The sequence below is a fragment of the Mauremys reevesii genome, linkage group 5, assembly GCF_016161935.1.
Source record: "Mauremys reevesii isolate NIE-2019 linkage group 5, ASM1616193v1, whole genome shotgun sequence".
Lineage (NCBI taxonomy): Eukaryota > Metazoa > Chordata > Testudines > Geoemydidae > Mauremys > Mauremys reevesii.
The window spans coordinates 53,484,021-53,504,115 of record NC_052627.1 but is presented as its reverse complement, the minus strand read 5'-3'; the positions used below and the strand labels follow the sequence as shown (position 1 = coordinate 53,504,115).

General features: G+C 38.4%; 1 protein-coding gene across 1 annotated transcript in view; it reads right to left on the bottom strand.

Annotated features, from left to right (window-relative positions):
• Window positions 1-3,501: 3,501 nt before the first annotated feature.
• USP38 (ubiquitin specific peptidase 38) overlaps window positions 3,502-20,095 on the bottom strand; it is a 30,160-nt gene continuing 13,566 nt past the window's right edge. Inside the window, exons 6-10 of the mRNA XM_039542276.1 lie at window positions 19,470-19,663; window positions 18,621-18,714; window positions 15,252-15,358; window positions 12,494-13,856; window positions 3,502-6,726 (exon numbers count right to left, since the gene is read on the bottom strand). Of these exons, the coding sequence (XP_039398210.1) occupies window positions 6,565-6,726; window positions 12,494-13,856; window positions 15,252-15,358; window positions 18,621-18,714; window positions 19,470-19,663 (1,920 nt within the window). The 3' untranslated portion in view covers window positions 3,502-6,564. The remainder of the gene's footprint in view (window positions 6,727-12,493; window positions 13,857-15,251; window positions 15,359-18,620; window positions 18,715-19,469; window positions 19,664-20,095) is intronic.

Here is a 20,095-nt window from a genome sequence, read left to right as displayed (position 1 = left end):
AAGTTGCTATTTATTTTCTGTAGATTTAGATGTGCTACTCAAGGAGAGATTCGAGATCACCACATTTATGCTTTTAAAACTGGGTGAAAAAACAGCTGAGGAAAAACTCGGTACTTTTCTTTATCTGAATGTCTATTCTTGAACTTAGTAAAAGCTTTAAAAATAGTATTAGAAATAACTATTGAACCAGGAACAAAGGAAAAATTCTGACCTCTACCTACTTGTGCCTTTCAACATTTCTGTAATTCATTCATTGACTGCTTCCTGCCCCGTTCTTTATTTTTCTATCAGGAATACAATAAAAATATTTTGTGTATGTAGTGCTTACTTATAAGAATGCATATTGAATCCATCAGTACATTACAAAACAGGACTTAGACAAGAGATTCTGTAAACCACTATACCAAATAATAGACGCTATTAATAAAAAATTGAAAATATGATGTATCATACTTTTCGAAAATCCACCTTGAACATTAATTTCTAGGCATCATACTGATTTCTTTAGCCAGAACAGTTGGGTTTTTTGTGTGTGCAGGGAATAAGTGAAATGAGGACATGTAGTGTGGCTTTTAAAGAAGTGGAATATTAAATCAGTTCTCGCTACAGTGTGAAAAGTGCTCTTGCCACAGAACTGTAGGATGGTGCAATTTGCCATAATACAAATCAGACTGACATTTTTCTTTACATTATTAAAACAGCTAATATAAAATGCATTTTGGGAAAACAAGTTGTAAAAAAGTTAATAGTGCTATCACCAAGAAGTCTAATCAAAGCGATACAGCCCAACAGGATAATCTTCCATATAGTGTACTGGTACGCAAGCAGCACGGTGCCTCAACATGCACTATTCCTTGATCAGAGTTGTTTTGCCTATTGGCAGGCTAGTGCATGCTCTTGCTACTAAGAAAGCCTGCTCTGATCAAGATGGAGACATGCATGTCAGGACACATCCTCTTCATGAGCTGCATCAGGGCTACAGAGGCAGCTGCAGGTTGTACTTTGAGCATGCCTACTTCAGTGCTTTTCCAGCTAATTCTTAAGAATTGACTAGATCACATTACTTTTGTTCAGGACTGGGAAGTAACTAGGAAATTGTGATGTCCTGTACCCATAGGCTCTAAGATGGGAGAGCGATTCCCATCTTGTGTAGACAGTGGCAAGCAGCTCAGCTAGTCTGTGCTAAATTCAGACCCATTGATTTCAGGTGGATTTTGTACTGAAGGCAGCTAGCCCACACTACCACTTGCCTCAGCCATATTACCATGGCTATGCTACTACAATGACTACTAGAGCAAGTAGGTCCATGTGAGCTGGGAATCAAATCCCCGAGTGCATAGTGTAGACATAGCCTAAGTTTGTCTAGAAACCAAAGTATAGCCTTCCTTAGTTAGGAGAGAAACTGGTATTTTCTCTTTTAAAACATTTCCCCCTCTCCCAGATGTAGGTTTCCTTTATCATCTCCTTCACTCTCCCCTTCATTCCTGCTGGTCTTCATTTTTCATTTCTTGTTGCCCCATAGACCACCAAATCTTCTACTCAAGCCCCCAGGAGGCTGCTGTTGAAAAATATTTAAAACCACAAACTTGCTACAAGCTGACACTCTGCTGCACAGATTCCAGATGGCACTCAGAAGACCCTAGTCTAAGCCTGTGCTCATGCTCAAGGGACAAGTCAAACTGACATTATTATAACAATTTGCTGTCATAGGACTGTTTTTCAAGTGTGTGTAGGTTTTTGTCCCTTTCATAATCTGGTTTGTGTACTTTGTGTTTACTTTTTAGCTGTCAAGGTTTTCTTACAAAGAGCATCAGAAGTGTTTCATGGGTCACATTTGAACTAACACTTTAGAAGCCTGTTAATTTCCTAAACCACAGTCACTCAAACTCCATCTTAATCTACATTCCAGGAGTTTAAAACCAGATTAGACCATTAGGTCATCTAATCTGATCTCCTGTATATCACAGACCATTAAATCTACTGAACCCCATAACTTGTTTGGTTAAAATTTATCTTCCTGAAAGGCATCCACTCTTGATTTGCAGACAGCAAGATATGGAGAATACACTACTACCCTTGGTTAATCACCCTCATGCTTAAAAATGTGTCTCATTTTAATTTGTTTAGCATCTGCTTCCAACCACTGATTTTTGCTTCACCCTGCTCCACTAAAGAGCTCTTTAGTACCTACTATTTTCTGTGTATCATCTTTGTATACTCTTAAATCTATATATTTTAGTATGCCCCCCTCGGAGGAAGCAACGAGGCATGAGGAGAATCCAAATCATAATGAACCTTTAAAACAAGAGACTCCTGTGCCAAAGTGGAAGAGTAGCAAAGAATGCTAAGCGAGGTCACATTACTGCAGAAAATGGGATTCTGCCACTACAAATGAGTTGTTTATTGGATGCAGACTGACTAAAATGGCTCATCCCTAGAACTGAAACAGAAGTAATTGTTCAGATGAGATTCCGGTTTCATTTCATAGAGTAGCCTGTGCAAGAGGGACGGGGAAAGAAGAGCAAGCTAGAAGAGATAAGTGGCTTGGCTTTATTTGGTTACCTATGCCAGGCACCCTCTTCATCTTATGGTAAGAATCAACTCAGTATCCAGTGCCACTATTTGTTTTGGGTATACGTAACAGTCCAGTACTACACTCCATTGGTGAGAAATGCACAGGACCAGATGCATAGAAAAAAATAAGTTAAGGGGATAGCTACACAATCCAGTAACAAAATGACTGATTACCTTCCGCATTAAAAATGGATTTTTTAAAAAAAGTGAAGGATAATCCTGAAGACTTAGTACAACTGTACATACTGCACTGAATCAAATAGACTGCAGGCCTCAGAAGAAATGTCCAACATTTTGTATATTTTCTATAAGGTTGACTAACAAACATGGAAAAAGCAGACTTGTGAATAAACTATCAGAATATTTACTCATACTGCTCCACAGGGCAGGTCTAGGATACTGTGACAGACAGTAATATTACCATCACTTCACTCCTTTTGACAAAGTTAGATACTTTGCTTTTAAAAGGCAGTTCTACTTTATATTCTCCAGTTTTAAAGATAAGGAGTTTTACTCCCATATATTCAGATGTTTACTTAAGACCAAAATTTCAAGTTATTTAAAAAAAAAATGTAATCTCCACCTAGGTTAACAAAAGGTAATCACGGACAAGGAACTGAATCTTATTCAACATGAGGTGTAACTTAATTTTATACTTTACTAGATCCATTCCCATTTCTGTTACGTTGTTTAAAACGCCAAGGTGTTGAGATCCAATTCAGAGTAAGTAACCAAGAAATTGTAAAGGTTTCAAAAACACACTAAACAGATATCGTAGAGCAGCGGTATACAGACATCACAAATTATTTTTAGAAAGTCAACAAGATTTATATTTTTACAGGACAAACAGAAAAACACAACTGACCCTTCCAAAAATATTTCATATTTACACAGCCACTTTAAAAATAAACTTCAATTTTTTTTACCTAAAGTGTTTGAGTAATCTAAGATCACTATAAACTGCTCCAGAGAAACAAAACATTGCTCTTTTTGTTTACTTTGTGCATTAGACTGCATTGCATATAGTCAGCCAATCCCACAGGCAGTCAGGCAATTTCCTGTTTGTGTAGGTTTTCCCACACAGCAATGGGGGGTGAGGTGGGGGGGAAGCCGTCTAAAAATATTCACCAGATAAATGCAACTGTAAAACAAAGAAAAATTGGCAAGGAGACCTAAAGGTGGGTGTCGTTTCTTTTAACCCATTTTCTGAAGGTAACTGGATTTTAAATTTGTGAGAGGTGTCAGTGGCAAAGTGAACTAGTCATTTAATCTTTAGAAAACCTAGTCCCAAACCTCAACCACATCATAAGTGAAATTACTGTTTGATCATTCTAATTTGTTCACATCCTTTGGAGAAGGTGGGCTTTTTCTGTATTTCTATCATCATCTCTGGTTACCTGCTTGATATTATTCTGTATAAGTGCATGAAGTTAAGTGAAAGGAGTTTACGGGTTTACAAAAAAGGACACTAAACAATGACAGAGGTGAGACACCTCCAGAGAGAATACCAAGGATCCTCAACAGAATTATAGAGACATTAAATGGGAAAGGCCTGGCTCCATCCAAGCTAGGCTTATTTTTCCCAGGTCGAACACTAGGATCCAAGGAACACTAACCCATTAGACACCCCTGCCCTACAGTGGGGGAGTGAGTGGGCAGCTGGAGATAGAGAGAGATACTGAGAGAATGCTGTAGGGGTTGACTCTCCCGTAGCTCAGGAGTAGGGATGTCTAGGCTGAGTAGAATTTACCCAAAACTTGCAAGGAAAGAACAGTTGAAGATTAATGTGTGGAGCTTTCTTTGTTATTTTAACCCATTTCTCTGTGTTCCTGTTGATAAGAATATTATTTTATAAAAGGATGAGCTATTTGTTGAATACATTTTCTAGTTCAAAATCCCCCAAAAGAGCCAAAACAAACTAGCCCTGCTAAATAAGCCATGGCGAGAAACAGAGGTGCGGAAGCCTAGGGACACAGAGTGGTAGGATGATTCTAGGAGCCACATAGAAGTCCAGGGCCATCACCAGTAAGGTGCATTCTTAAGACTACAGAAAATATAGCATGCTCTGTGCTACATGATGCATCTCCAGGCTCCATGACCGAGAACCTGATGCAGAGGCCCAGGACGGGAATAGCAGAGGTACTGCAGACAAGCCAAGATATTATAAAATGTCAAAAAACTGTCTGGAAGCTTGAATAGCATCTACCTCCACTTTTCAAGGATCTGGGCCTAAGACACCAAAACAAAGTTGTCTTCATTTAAAATAAATAAATAAATTCCTGAACCGCAACAGATTTCAGTATTAAAACTAAACCCCTCCTATCAATTTCTCTTTAAACAGAGTAATGAAACCAGCGGCACATCGTTAGCATGACCCACAAGAGGACTGACCATTGTGCCCCATTGTCTCAAGGCACAGATTGAGGTACTTTCCCTGAGCCAAATCTTCCTTTGGATACCAACACAAGGGAAGGGGGAATAAAAAGGGTAGCTTCTAGTCAACCAAGAAGTTTCCAAGAACATTTTAGGTCACCAGGTGCAAGACAAGATGCCTCAGATTGTCAATAGAATGTTAGTGCTGGTCTCTCTTGAGCATCTTAATTTGTATCTGTCTTCTCAGAGAGCTAGGAGACGTAACACAGAGAGGCTCCAAAAGGTCAGACTAGATAATCACAATGGTCCCTTCTAGAAGACGGCCTGTAAAACTGAGATTACCACAGAGATCAGCACAGCCAGGGAGTCAGTATGTCACTGGGATAAAAAAAGTGTCTTCAGATGCTCCTCAGAGAGGCTGGAAGTGCCCAGGAGGGACAAACCATAAGTAACATCATTAGTGATTCTCTTCCAAGGCATAAAGTTCCTATTGTTGGACAAGCATAAAAGAAAAGAATCTGGATATTGGGAAGTGCAGGCAGGCTGAGATACCTTAACCCATTTGGTAAGGATCAACTCAGCAACTTTTTGGACAAAACAATTTACAACTTTGCAACTATGGAGCAGTGTTTATGATCAGATTTTTAATCACGTAGGCCAGAGAAGCTGCAATTCAAAAACTGCCCCTACTGAACTGTAAATAATGGACAACATGAGAGTTTTAGAACCATCAGATTTTACTTCTGGAAAATCTAATAACTTTCCAAAAAATGTATTAATTTCTAATATTAACACAAAATTTCTAACATTGTTCTTTAACTCTTCCACAGCCTCAGAAAGTTTTGTATTTAAGTTACAGTACTGCAAGGCACATACAGAACCTCCTCCTTTCAAATACAGAGCAGATATACTTCCTGAAATAATTTAAAAATCCTCAAAACAATTAGAAATACTACAAATTTAGCAATTTCTAGTTAAAAACTTTGTTCCTACAGGACCATGCACATTTCTTGAAAATGATTTAGCAAATGTGTATAAATGACTTTTTACAGTTGTACTCAAAATGCAAATATACTGAATCTGAATAACTCCTACCCTGGAAAGTACTGTAGCAGGTCATGTTTTAAAATTTAAGTTATTGCCTTCATTATAAGGGTGCATCCCCTCCCTGCCACCATTAAGATTTCCAGACTTATGAAGGAAAAAATATGTATGCAATTATGCCCACCTGAAAGCATTCCACTATTGACTAACCATCTCTCTTCTATGAATGAACTATCTTCCTTTATTCAATGGATTGGGATGGTACAAACTGATTTAACTGCATTTATTAAATTTTATGCAGCATCATTAGGGATTAAATTTTTTTTCCTCTTCTCTTTTTTGGCCAAGCACAGCTTGCTATTAAAACGATAGGATTTTTAAGAGGTAGTTTTCTCCATGATGCACTTATTTATTTCAAATAAAACCAAAACAAACAAAATTAACATTTGTTTTCTGAACAAGGATTATGTCTCAAAAACAAAAGCTTGGTAGGATATTTGAAGCAGTTCAGTGGTTTAACAGTCCTAAGCAGCAGTGGGAGCTGTTTTGGAACCAGTGTATTCTAGGTCTTCCTCAAAACACTAGTCTACCAATAGTACTGAATCCTCCCCCACCCCCGCCCCCTGTTGGTCCACAGCTTCCAGGGGGATCATTGTCATCAAATCCATTGGGTCGAAAAGAGCACGAGGCCGAGGCTGCTTGTAGTGCTTGCGTTCGAGCACTAAGTTCTTGCTCCTGAAATTAAAGAATACAGGCAGTTAAAAACTCCAAAATTGAAACTTATTGTATTTGTATCTAAACTTGTTTTAAAAGCCACTTCAGTAAGAACTGGGTACATAAACCAGGGAAAATAAGAAAACTATAAACTGTACAATGGATTCTCTATTAAATTGTTTTACTTTTTTGTTTTCAACTTGCAGTGGGCCAGTATCCAGGGACTATTGCAGAAAGCAAAGCATTACTGAACGCAAGCAAGGATAAGAGAATCTGGCCCTAAGTGACTAACAAAGATGACTGAAAATAAATCTTGGTGAGATTGTCTCCAAGTTTACAAGTATGGCACAGAGCCTATCTTTTCACAGAACTTCTCATGTTCAAAAGCTAAATGAAGCCCATTTGTTTTAGCTGCAACTGACACCTTTGACACTAAACCATTGCAGGATATTGGAATTGCACTGGCACAAAAGGCAAAAAACATGGATGATGTATTCGTGTCTATTCATTCAATATGGTTTATCCAAGTTTTTCTTAAAGAGCTGTTGCATGGTAGCTCTGTCAGTTATATATTACAAATCTCATGCAGACTGAGATACTGAATCAGAGTAAGGCTGGATATTGCAAAAAATAAAGAAATAAAATATTTAAGTTCCAGGGAACTTCCTTCTACCCAGCTATTGGGGCCACTAAGCATGTCTTGCTAAAGCTGAGGGAATTCAGACAATTTCTTTTGCATGTCACCTAGACCCTGACATCACAAGAGCATGGGACAGAGCCAATGATTAAAAAACTTGGATCCTTTGTGTTACACTATCATACGAGTGTTAGCCAGGTGCAGTATACGTCATTTCTGTGAGGCTAAAAATAGCTTGTGCATGTTTAAGTTACTCGTACTGCCAAAAAAATGCAGCCTTAAATTTGAAGCTATTTAACTCACTCCCTCATCATTAAACATAGACTGAATGGCCTACTTAATTCAGATTTACTTTGCTTTTGGAATTTGAAGCCAGTCACTTAATATCAGTAGGCAGAGCTTATGCTGGCTATGTCTGAGTGACAACAGTAAATTGTCTCCAGTCACAGGACTAGAATGGAATCCAAAATTAATAGGAAATATTAAATTCCACATAACTTCTAGCTAAAGTGTTACTGAGAGATACTAAAGGAATGGTTCCAACATGCTCTTCCTAGAGCCTTTGTTTTAATACAATTCAGTTGTAATTGGAGTTTCTCATTATGAGCTGTAAATTTACTATAGATTAGCTATCCAAACATTGAGAAGTAAATTGCAACTCTAATTTAGATTGCAAAACTTCTAGGCTAGCCATGTGCTCTGAATTATATTATATATGTTTATAACTAACGATTTTTATTACAGCATTTTGGCAGTCAACTACAAGCATGAAGTTCCTATATAATTTGAGTTTGACATGTATATAATATAGCTAGTAGTTAAACTGCTCCAGCTAGGCCAAAGATTCCTCCCTCTCCCCGCAAAAAACCCAAAGCATCTGCTTAACGTAAACTGCTTGTGCAAACAGGTTAACACTATACCAAGTGTCGCATTAACTTTAAGTCCTTTAGTACATGTATAATGCAAGTTACAGTCATGAGAACCATAAATGACTGACTTAAAAATTTCATCCATAACATTGTATTGCAGGTATTTTCCTCCCTTCCCTCTGTGGCTGTGGAGGGAGAGCGGATAAAAAGAAAAAAAGAAATTAGTGGTTTGCCATTCCTATGCCACCAGTAAAACTGTGCCTTTCCCACTAATGCTCCATCAGTGTATCATCAACAAAGTGTCTCTTTCACTGTGGTGTTTCTTGGGAAACACTATTGGCAGCAGCAGAGGTACGATGATCTCCTGCAGGACCATGAAGTGAATTGTGTATAGGGGACTCCCATACACAAACTGGAACCCCAGAACAGTGCACCGATTTTCAATGAAGAGTACAGAAGAGTTACAAGAAAGACTCCCACCAAAGATCTTGGAAGATATTGTTTAGCAGCAACTACAACAGGGCAAACTAGTTCCATTCACGTTCATAACTTAGTTACTATAGCATGTGCTATAGTAAACCTTTGATACTACGTATGTAACACGTACATACTACAAAATTACAGAGGCACAAAACAAGTATCTGAACACATACATAGAGTACATCTATTAAAAAAATCCTTTCTAGTGTTATCAATGCAAAAAAAAACAAACCAGAAAAGTACTGTGTGGTTTATGTTCCAACAAAACACTTCACTATGTCATGGCAATTTTAAGTGTTTGTTTTCTTCTGTCAGGCAACCTATTGGCACAAAATTCTACATGTAAGAATGCTACAGCTTGAGAATAGAGCTCTATGTTGAGCAAGTCATCAATACATACTCCTTCTGCTTCCAGTGAGATAGACAATACAGAGAAACAAGTCTCATTAATGCAATTGTTCCCAGATTTTAATAATCCATGAGATTTTAATGAAACATACTCAACTTACTTGCTTTCCTATTTAAAATTAACATATTAACATCCTATATCGAGTTAAGTACAAATAACTGCTTTAATTCCTCTTTCAGATAATCAAAAGCTAAGTTCCTAAGCAAACCTTTTAATTTTTAAGTAAGGTCTCTCTTGCCAACATATACTCAAAACAGGAACTGGATTTAAATGGACAAGTTTGAACATTCACAGTTTGGAGGATAGCGAAGTGTTATCCTTCAATCCTTCTGTACACTGTCCTCTTACACTGAATTTAGCAGCCTAGGCATTAGTCTGAGATGGATGGAAACTCAATATTGAAAAACATGTTTTTGTCAAGGAAAGGACATGATCTTGTCCTCAACAGGATACAACTTAATGAAAAAGCACAACTGAATATTGAGAGGTTGAAGTTTGAGCGAAGGATAAAAAAAGTGTAAAATAACCTCTAAAAATTGTAAAGATATGAAAATACATTTGCTCTTTTTATTTCGAAGGGTAAGTTTCAAAAGAGCCATTAATACAGCTTCCATCTGTACACTACTGACCGTGTGCAAAACTGATAGTTTACATGCACCAAACTCCATTTGTACACAAAACGCTGCTCAAAGTCATCATTTGGGTGATTGTCAAAATATCATTTTCATATGCATTCACAATCTAGCCATCAGTTTATAGTAGTAGGTTTACAAAGAGCTTTCAGTGCCTGAAATCCTGTAGCATGGTTCAAAATCCCGTAGCATGGTTCAAAATCCCCACAAAAAGGATACAACTCCATATTAAATTAGTTTTTAAGAGTAACCTGTAGGGTTCTCTAAAATTCCAACCCTATTAAGTTCTATAGAACTTGATAGCAAAGATCTCATGTTAATTCTGAAACAAAAATGAGTGTAAACGTAATGAAATTATTCAACTGCTAATCATTTTAGCAAGAACATCCAGCTATTGGGTTTATCCCACAATCCTATACTGCTGCAAGAAAGAAAAACTGCCCTCATCCAGCTGCCCAAACCACCTGCTTCCCCTTCCCCCAAAATTTTATGATGCAGTTGTGTAGACAAAATTAAAAATCTATGACACAGCAAAAATGAAAGTGTGGACAATGTCAAAACCCCATGAATTTAATACCAAATGAACAGCAGGCTACGGTACTCAATGTATTCATTTTCTTAATTAAAAGCCTCTCTAAAGAAGCTAGAACAGAGTTTTCACTCTGTCACACTGGATTGCCAGCATTTGGGACCACTGTGCCACAGAATACATAGGACATGGATTAGATAGTTTCCATCTCAGTGGCAGAATATTTTCAGACTTGTTTAATGCAAGATTCAGTTTCATAGACTGCTAGAAAACTTCCAGCTAAAAAAGCCATAGCAGTCTCACTCCACCATGAGCAGTTTTACTTTCACATGGAAATTTCCAGTTACATAAAAATGTTATGGCTACAATAGCTTAAAAGTCTGGAATTTGCAAGTGCTAAGGCCTGTGTTTTACTATGTTACGTCTTTGCACTTATTGCTGCAGCACTGCTTTGCTCCAATGAAAAAGTCTGGAGACCTGAGACTTAACTCAGTTGCAGTTTGTCCAGGAATTCTATGTCAACTTCCTTAAATCTTGTAGAGGTTGTCAAACTATGATCTTACTAGTAAATTATTTTATTTTCTATTATGAACTCTACAGAGCAAGGACAGATTTATTTGGGTCTTTGAAGCATCTAGCACACTTCTGGGCACTCAAAAGAAACAGTATTTGTTATCAAACTATACCTGTACTAAAAATTGTAAAATTCATAGTTACATGTCAACAAAAAATCTTGAAACAAAATGTGCTAAGGTAGACTATACCCACACGGTTGGTCTGTTTTGTCAGAGTTAAACTATTGCCTATCCTTAAGAAAGCAAACTGCTTAATTTTGTCATCCTGTTACTGGGGCTGATGGTTGAACTGGATCTAATAGGAAAATACCTGAATGGGAGTGGGCAAAGGCCTTGTCCATCTAGTGTGGCTGGTATTTAGTGTTGGACCCCACCTTTGCTTCCGTTATTTTATAAAGCTCTATTGGTAACCTGCTATAGTTAAGGGATTTTTTTCCCTTTTTTCTGTCGGATTAGAGAAGAAAGGACATGGAATTATAACTGAAAAGGACCCCCTGATTGTATTAAAGTCGATAAATACTTGCCATTTGCCTCCTACTAATTTTCTTTCTTCCAAACGTAACTGTGTCAGGTACGGCTAGGAACCCAGACTAGAACAGTGGGCCTGTATTTCCAGAAGCTTTTTAAATGCGTGTCTATGCAAGATCAAGATTTCCATTTTACCTACATATTGTTACTATGCAGATATAACTTACTATTCGGTAAGTACCAATTATGGATTTACCATCAGAGAGATTTTATTTTTTCCCCCTCACTGTTGTGAAACAAATTAAAGGAGAGAGAAAGGTAAACAGATTGATGGAAGAAGGCAGGACAATCTTGATTCAAAAGTGTCACAGCTGCCTGAGATATAGTTGGTAAGACATTTAGAAGCTATATTCTACTCCTCTGTGCTTACTGAGCAGACAACAATCAGCGTGTAAACAAAGACTGTCAATTTGTGGTAATGCTTTACCACACAATATTCTGAAAATAGCAAGCCAAGAATAGGTTACAACATAAACCCACAATTCTCTTCAGCACCTGGAGGTACCATAATAGTTCTTCACAGTGAGGGTTTGTTGTACTTTTCTAATTTCAGTTTAGGTTTGGTAGGCAGGATTATACACAAATAATTTAACCCACTGTAAAAAGGGTATAAATAATAAAACTTTACTGTACTATACAAGTAGTCAGTGAACCTGCAAAAAACAGCAGTTCTGAAATGCTCTAGCATGGACCATATTTACTGGTATCACAAATATTTCCCTAACTTTCCTATGTAATATATTTTTAGCTTCTTTTAATGCAATTTAGCAGGTAGCAATAAAAAGAACCAGCACTTTTTGGATCATCCAATCCTGGATTATCAGTGGTCAAAGGACAGTTTGAGAACCTCTGCTCTAGAAATATAGAACGAGATTAAAACATGCAAGTTCTTCATATAAACATATTTCACATAATGCTGTGTACTGGTAAATTTGATTAAAATTTTACTACTAATTTTAATCCATTAGTTGCTAGCATAAGAGTAGCAGGATTTATGAGCTATAAAATTTTGAGATTAATCCGCAGAATGTTCAGAAGTAACCATTTTAGAAACAGCAAGCAAGTTCATCCACATTTGCCAGACCTCAAGAGACTGCCACTCTAAACATTAGTTATGTTCTCATCTTACCTGTAAATACAGTTTATTATCTTTTGTAATAGCATCCATAAGCTCTTTCTGCAGAGGAGGGTCTCCGTTCACCCAGAGTCCATTTGCTGAATTGGCATTGAAACCATTACTACAATTCTGTTTTTTGTACAACAGCACATAAGCAGTGTCCTTTGGAAACCTACTGGTAATTTTCTGGACAGACTGAAATGAGGTAAATGTCACTCTGCTGTCATTAAATAGAAACCATTCTTTTGACATCTCATTAGCGTCCAGATCATTTTCTATAACTGCATGGGAAATCTCCCCTGCCAACAAGCTGCCGTGGGAAGCTAAAGCCATAGTTTTTGATTGATGGCACAGCCCTAAGGAGGGCCCTGAACCAGTGATATTTCTGGCATAAGAATAATAATGCCCACTTTCAGAGGATATACCAGAGTGCACCACAACAGAACTTAATACATAGGGTACCAATTCTGGGCAGCACACTTCTTCAGCACCTGAGGGCTTCAGTTTTTTAGAACGATTTTCTCCAGTGTCAGAGAATTCAACGTCCACAGACCAGCCCTTTGACACTACACCTAAAGAGGATGCAGTTCTTTTGACCGGTAGTTCCAAAATAAGTGGTAGAGACACATTGTCCAGGATTTTGCGCCTTATATGACACTTTGGATCATATGAAAATCTGAGGAGAGTGAGAATGAGGTATTCAGGTTCCTCCATGATTTGCATAATTTTCTCTGCATTCTGTAGAGAGGCACATTTTTCACAATAATACTTGTTGTCTCCATTTAGAATCTCAGGTGCCAGAAAATAATTCAGTAAGTCAGTAACTGAGGGAGTATTTTCACTTACTGGCTTCTGAGACACATTCTTACTATCCTGAACTCTGTACAGATCAGAGTCTGTAATATTCTCAGAGCTCAACTCAGCAGGAAGAAGGTCTTTCAGAATTCCTTCATTCATAACTGTTTCACAGCCATCACTTACTGCCAGAGATGTATCAAGTGCTGATTCTTCAACAGGACTGGATGCTACAATACTAGTTTGCACCATGCAGTCATCTTTCACTTCAGAAGAATGTGTTATGCTTCGCATGTCAACATTTTCCAAGGAAGGGGGAGGACAAAATGCCAGCGATAGATCTGTGAAGGCTTCTTCTTTTTGAGAAGTACTTTTGCAGTTCAAACAGCATATACTGGTCTGTAGTTTCCCTCCAAACATTTTCTCTATCAATGTTCTTTCTTCACCTCCTGTGCAAGGTGCCTCAGTAAACACTTGTGCCTTGTTGGCAGTTTCCTGTGCCACAGACTCACTACTCATCATATTCTCAGATGGCTTTGCTGAAGACAAAGCTTTCAAGGTTCTCTCCTCTTCATGCAGTCTGGAAAAATCAACAGATGCATTGTTTCCAAACATATTTCTGAATGTCATTTTATACAGCTCTTAGTATTTCCCCCCCCCCCCCAATCTATACTAAACAATGTGCAGTAGAATAAAAGAAGCTTGGCTAGATGTTGCTTAAATTATGAACAATATTTTTGTGAATGCCACCAGAAAAGCAAACACATTATGCCTATTACAGCACAAGTCTGTACGGAGATAGTTTTATCTGAGAATTGGAATATGAAAGTACGTACTCATGTCACCAAATTCTAATCAAAAGACATGCTATTTGTTATTTATTTTAATATAGATCGTTCTGATTGAATGGCTCTGTACTTCTGATTCAGTAAGAAAGCTAAAAATATATTATAGTGTCGTATGGCATGCATAGCATTTCCATGGCTACAAAGTTGATCCCATTCCCAAGGAACCTAAAGGTAAAATGAAAATGCAAATAAGAGGGGAGAAAAAAAAAAAAAGAGAGACATGGAGGGCCATAGGTGGCGCTTTGGGAACACTACTGCACATCTGGAGCAGTTTCCCACAAAGTGAGAGGCAAGTACCTCTGCTTGATTCAGAGGAGAGATTTGAATCCACAACACCTACCTCTCAATGAGTACTTAAATCAACAGTGCATAGAGCTGTTCTCACTCTCTCTTTTTGGCCCAATGAGCATTCAAGTGTTTATATAAAGTGTAAGCTTCCACAGGGAAGCAGAGGTCCACCCAAGAATAGCCTTATTCTTGAGGTCAAATCTCTGTTCCAGGGACTCAAACCTAGATCTCCCACATCCCAGATGAGCGTCCCAACCACTGGTCTCAAGGGGGATGGATGGAAACGTACATGTTTGCTGTCCCTGAAAAACTTTCCAGCCAAATTCAAAACAGTTGAGAGTCAACCAAAACTGTTTTTTTAAACAAGTCTGAAAAATTTCACCCACCTCTACTCACAACATCTATGAGGTAGGTAGGTAGATATCCAGATTTACAATGGATACACTGAGGCACAAAAGTTAACGGGTACACACATCATGTATCACTTAAGTAGCAGAAAGCGACAGTGTCTCCTGTGGCACCTTATAGACTAACAGAAGTATTGGAGCATAAGCTTTCGTGGGTGAATACCCATCGCGTGCGTCTGACAAAGTGGGTATTCAATCACGAAAGCTTATGCTCCAATACTTCTGTTAGTCTATAAGGTGCCACAGGACTCTGTCAATTTTTACAGATCCAGACTAACACAGCTTCCCCTCTGATACTTAAGTAGCAGAGTCAGGAATAGGACCCAGAAATCTTGACTCCCAATCTTGCACTCTAATCATCAGATCTCCACTCAATTAAAATTAAGCATTCTACAAGCCTAAAGATTACCTCTAAGTTAATCATTACTGTACCTGTCTAGCAGAAACCTGAGATACTCTGAGCAGTCTTGCTGGGATCTAGGAGTAAACCATGGTGGCCTGGAAGCCTCAAAGAAAATCCGAGGTGCATATGCCTCCCTCTGTCGGCAATAATAATAAAACAATCAGGCAATATATTCAAGTCTTACTAAATAACTTGGCTAAATTGTCTCATCACCTTTGACACCTGAACTTTGACTCCTTTTAAAAGAATTGAAGAGTATTTAACATATGGAACACAACATTTCTTAAAAAAAGAACTAGGGCTGTCAAGCAACTAAAAAAATTAATCGCATGATTAATCACACTGTTAAACAATAACAGAATAACATTTATTTAAAACAGTTTTGGATATTTTCTACATTTTCAAATATATTGATTTCAATTACAACACAAAATACAAAGTGTTCAGTGCTCACTTTATATTACAAATATTTGCACTGTAAAAACAAAAATAGTATTTTTCAATTCACCTCATACAAGTACTGCAGTGCAATCTCTATCATGAAAGTTGAACTTACAAAAAAAATAACTCCATTCAAAAATAAAACACTATAAAACTTCAGAGCCTACAAGTCCACTCAGTCCTACTTCTTGTTCAGCAAGTCACTCAGACAACAAGTTTGTTTACATTTGCAGGAGATAATGCTGCCCGCTTCTTGTTTACCGTATCACCTGAATGTGAGAACAGGCGTTCGCATGGCACTGTTGTAACCGGCATCACAGGATATTTATGTGCGAAATGCACTAAAGATTCATGTGTTTCTTCATGCTTCAACCACCATTCTCGGGGACATGCGTCCATGCTGATAACGGGTTCTGCTCAATAACCATCCAAAGCAGTGCAAGCTGCTGCATGTTTATTTTCATCATCTGATTCAGATGCCACTAGGGTGACCAAATAGCAAGTGTGAAAAATCGGTACAGGGAGTGGGTGGTAATAGGAGTCTATGTAAGAAAAAGCCCCAAATATCGGGACTGCCCCTATAAAATCAGGACATCTGGTCACCCTGGATGCCACCAGCAGAAGGTTGATTTTCTTTTGTGGTGGTTCGGGTTCTGTAGTTTCCGCATCGGTGTTGCTCTTCTAAGACTTCTGAAAACATGCTCTACACTTCGTCCTTCTCAGATTTTGGAAGGCACTTTGGATTCTTAAATTTTGGGTCAAGTGCTGTAGCTATCTTTAGAAATCTCATGTTGGTATCTTCTTTGCGTTTTGTAAAATCTGCAGTGAAAGTGTTCTTAAAACGAACATGTGCTGGGTCATCATCCGAGACAACTATAACATGAAATATATGGCAGAATGCAGGTAAAACAGAGTAGCAGACATACAATTCTCCCCCAAGGAGTTCAGTCACAAATTTAATGAACGCATTTTTTTTTAACACGTGTCATCAGCATGGAAGTATGTTCTCTGAAACAGTGGCCGACGCACAAAGGGGCATAAGAATGTTTAGCATAATTGGCATGCAAATACCTTGCAATGCTGGCAACAAAAGTACCATGTGAACACCTGTTCTCACTTTCAGGTGACATTGTAAATAAGAAGCGGGCACCTCCGTAAAGATAAACAAGCTTGTTTGTCTTAGCAATTGGCTGAACGTTAGGACTGAGTGGACTCATAGGCTCTAAATTTTACACAGTTTTGTTTTTGAATGCAGTTATGTAACAAAAAAAACTGTAAGTTGCACTTACAGGATAAAGAGGTTGCACTACAGCAGAGTTTTTCAAAGTTTGGGTCGCGACCTAGTACTGGGTTGCAACATGTAAGACACTTGCTCAGTGACCCAGCGGCTCTGGTCAGCACCACCGACCGGGATGTTAGAAGTCCTGTCGGCGGTGCTGCCCAGCTAAGGCAGGCTAGTGCCTATCTGCTCCGACACCATGCTGCGCCCCGGAAGCGGCCAGCAGTGGGTCCAACTTCTGGGCAGGGGGCCATGGGGCTCTGCATGCTGCCCCTGACCCAACTCTGCACTCCCATTGGCTGGTCCCTGGTCAATGGGAGCTAGGGGGAAGGGGCGGTGCCTGTTGACAAGAGCCGCACGGAGCCACTTGCACGCCTCCACCTAGGAGCCGGACTTGCTGCTGACCACTTCTGGAGTGCAGCACGGTCTGTGGTGCCAGGACAGGCAGGAAGCCTGCCTCTGCATCCCGACTGCACTGCTGGCCAGGAGTCACCGGAGGTAAGTCCGCACCCCAATCCCCTGCCCCAGCCGTGAGCCCCCGCCCCAACCCAGAACCCCTTCCCGCAGTTTTTTTTTTAATTACAATTAATTTTTTTTTTTAGTTAATATCGCAAGTTAACTGTGATTAAATCTGTGATTAAATGCACTGCTTGCATCCGAAGAAGTGGGTATTCACCCACGAAAGCTCATGCTGCAAAACTTCTGTTAGTCTATAAGGTGCCACATGATTCTTTGCTGCTTCTACAGAACCAGACTAACACGGCTACCCCTCTGATACTTGTGATTAAATCGACAGCCCTAAAAAGAACAAATTTTGTATAGTAGGGAAAGAGGCAAATAGTTCATGAATACTGCAGAACTGCCTTTAGTACAAAAATCAAAGTTCAATCACAGGCTCTTTATAAGTCAAAAAAAGTTAAAACTAAATATTTAATGTTCTACTCTTTGCACGAAAAACTGAATAAGACTAAAGAGATTATAAATCTTAGCCCTAATTTTAAGCTTTTCACCATTAATAAGTTTGCAGTACATTTCATCCATGCTTCAGGACAAAAAAGACATGTTCCTCCTTTCTTTTGCTATTTATCTCAATATTGCTTTACCTTAAAGTAATGTGCTTTTTAAATTAACTATACAAGTGGCAGAAAGAATATAGCTATTTTCTTCTCTCATATCTCATTACTCTGTCAGAAAAGTCATTTGCTGTAAAAAACCCAATACAAAGTTTCTTTAAAAATTCACCTGCAAGAGAATTTAAAGAAGATAATCACAAATTTGCATTGCACAGGGCCTTAGATTTTACTTATGCAAGCTACGTTACCCAGTTTGAATGTTTAAAATCATTAAGGGTCTATTTTAGGGTTACAGTTTCTTAAGATAGACCTTCTTAAGCCTCCTCTCACCTCAAAAAGTTTGCCACAATGAAATTTCCCTGAGGAAAAGAACATATGGGCTTTCTTGAGCATATCAATAATATTTGTTCATTTGGTGGCACTAGGTACTAAGAGATAGAGGTAATTTACACTCAATCTCCTCGCAGTTCTCAGTATCACATCTACACGTCAAGACAAACCCTGATCTCTCCCAGTCCAAGCACCGCCTCTGCACCATCAAGCCTTGTCAGTCTTGAGTATTACAGTTAGTCTTAAAAAAGCAGATCAAGTTGACCAACACATACCTGAGTATGAGCCAAAAATGCAAAGAGATGCTGTAATTTTCTCATTAGTGAATTGCACCCATTTAGATTCAAAGATAATACATGTCTCCTGAAACTGAATGAACAAAGACAAGAATTTGTTTCGATATTAGAGTTTTAAAAATGACAGCAACAAAGTATCATTCATGCCAGGAGGATGGAATTAAATTGACAAAGAAGGGCAAAATGTATAACACCTGCTTAAATGCTCAGTAGTTGTTTCTCTAAGAATTCTGGTTTTAAAACAGAAAAAAAGACAACTCTAGAACAAGAGTTGACCTCTTGCAAAACCATTTAAATAAAAAAAAGTTTAAGAACAGAGGAGCACACCAAAAGCATTAGAGCAGACAAAGTATTATAGTTAGTCTCAACATTTAATAGTGTAGCACAAATAACTTCAACACCGCTGGAGGAAAAGAAACAGACTTCTCTTGGGCCTGGAGCTTGAATGCAATATTGCAGCCCTAACTTAGTTTTAGATACTGAGGAAACTGACAAGTACCAACTAAACTGCTACTAAACAGGGTACATCACTACAATTTGATACTAACACTTCTCTCAGATGAACATAAAATATGTAATTTACTTTTATGACCACCAGAATTGTAGGCTGGCAGAACTGTATTTTAACACTCTTTCCTATATGTTCTCACTCAGTACACGATTAGCTATTAAAATGCAGGGAACTCCTATAAGGTTTTATTAGGAAATATGCAGCACAGGACAGTTTTAATCATTTTGCCTTTCACAAAATGTAATATGGATTAATTTGTAACAGATAGTTTATTAAAAGGCCAACGGAATACCAAGGACTAAAAGGTTTACACTTACTCTGTGGCCATAAAAAGTGCCTGAATAACACTGTTCATATAACATGTATTTCCTAGGTTAACTAGACCCGTTTTCCCAGTTTCAGATTTTCCAGAAAGTCTAGACAAACAAGATGGCAATGAACTGGATTGAGAAGTCCAGGCACTTTGATTGAGAATCAACTTAATCTTCTCTTCACTTGGTTTGGGCAATTCCTACAAGAGAGAAACATATTTAAACACCACTGGCAGTATGTTGTAAAAACAAAGAAACACACACTTCATCCAGCAACAGTCTTCCATATATTCCCCTTCCCTGCCATTTTGCATTCCCCCCTCCAGCTCTGGTCACCTGGCAGCCTAGAAGACAGGTCACGCAGTTTCCTTTGAAACTACTGACAATACACTTGTTTGGCCAGTCATCAAAGACTCATACTGAGTGGCATAGCCAACATGAATTCCTCCTGAAGGAGCATTCTGTCAACTCTAATGATACTGCAGACCCATAGCTTTGGAGGTCACCTTTAATCTGTATGATTCTGCTCTCTCTTTGCCACCAAAAATTGCCTCTTAAGTGTCATGTTAATAGCATAACACATCCTCTGTTCTGCCAAGTTAGAATCCCAGACCCAAATGAATAAAACTAAA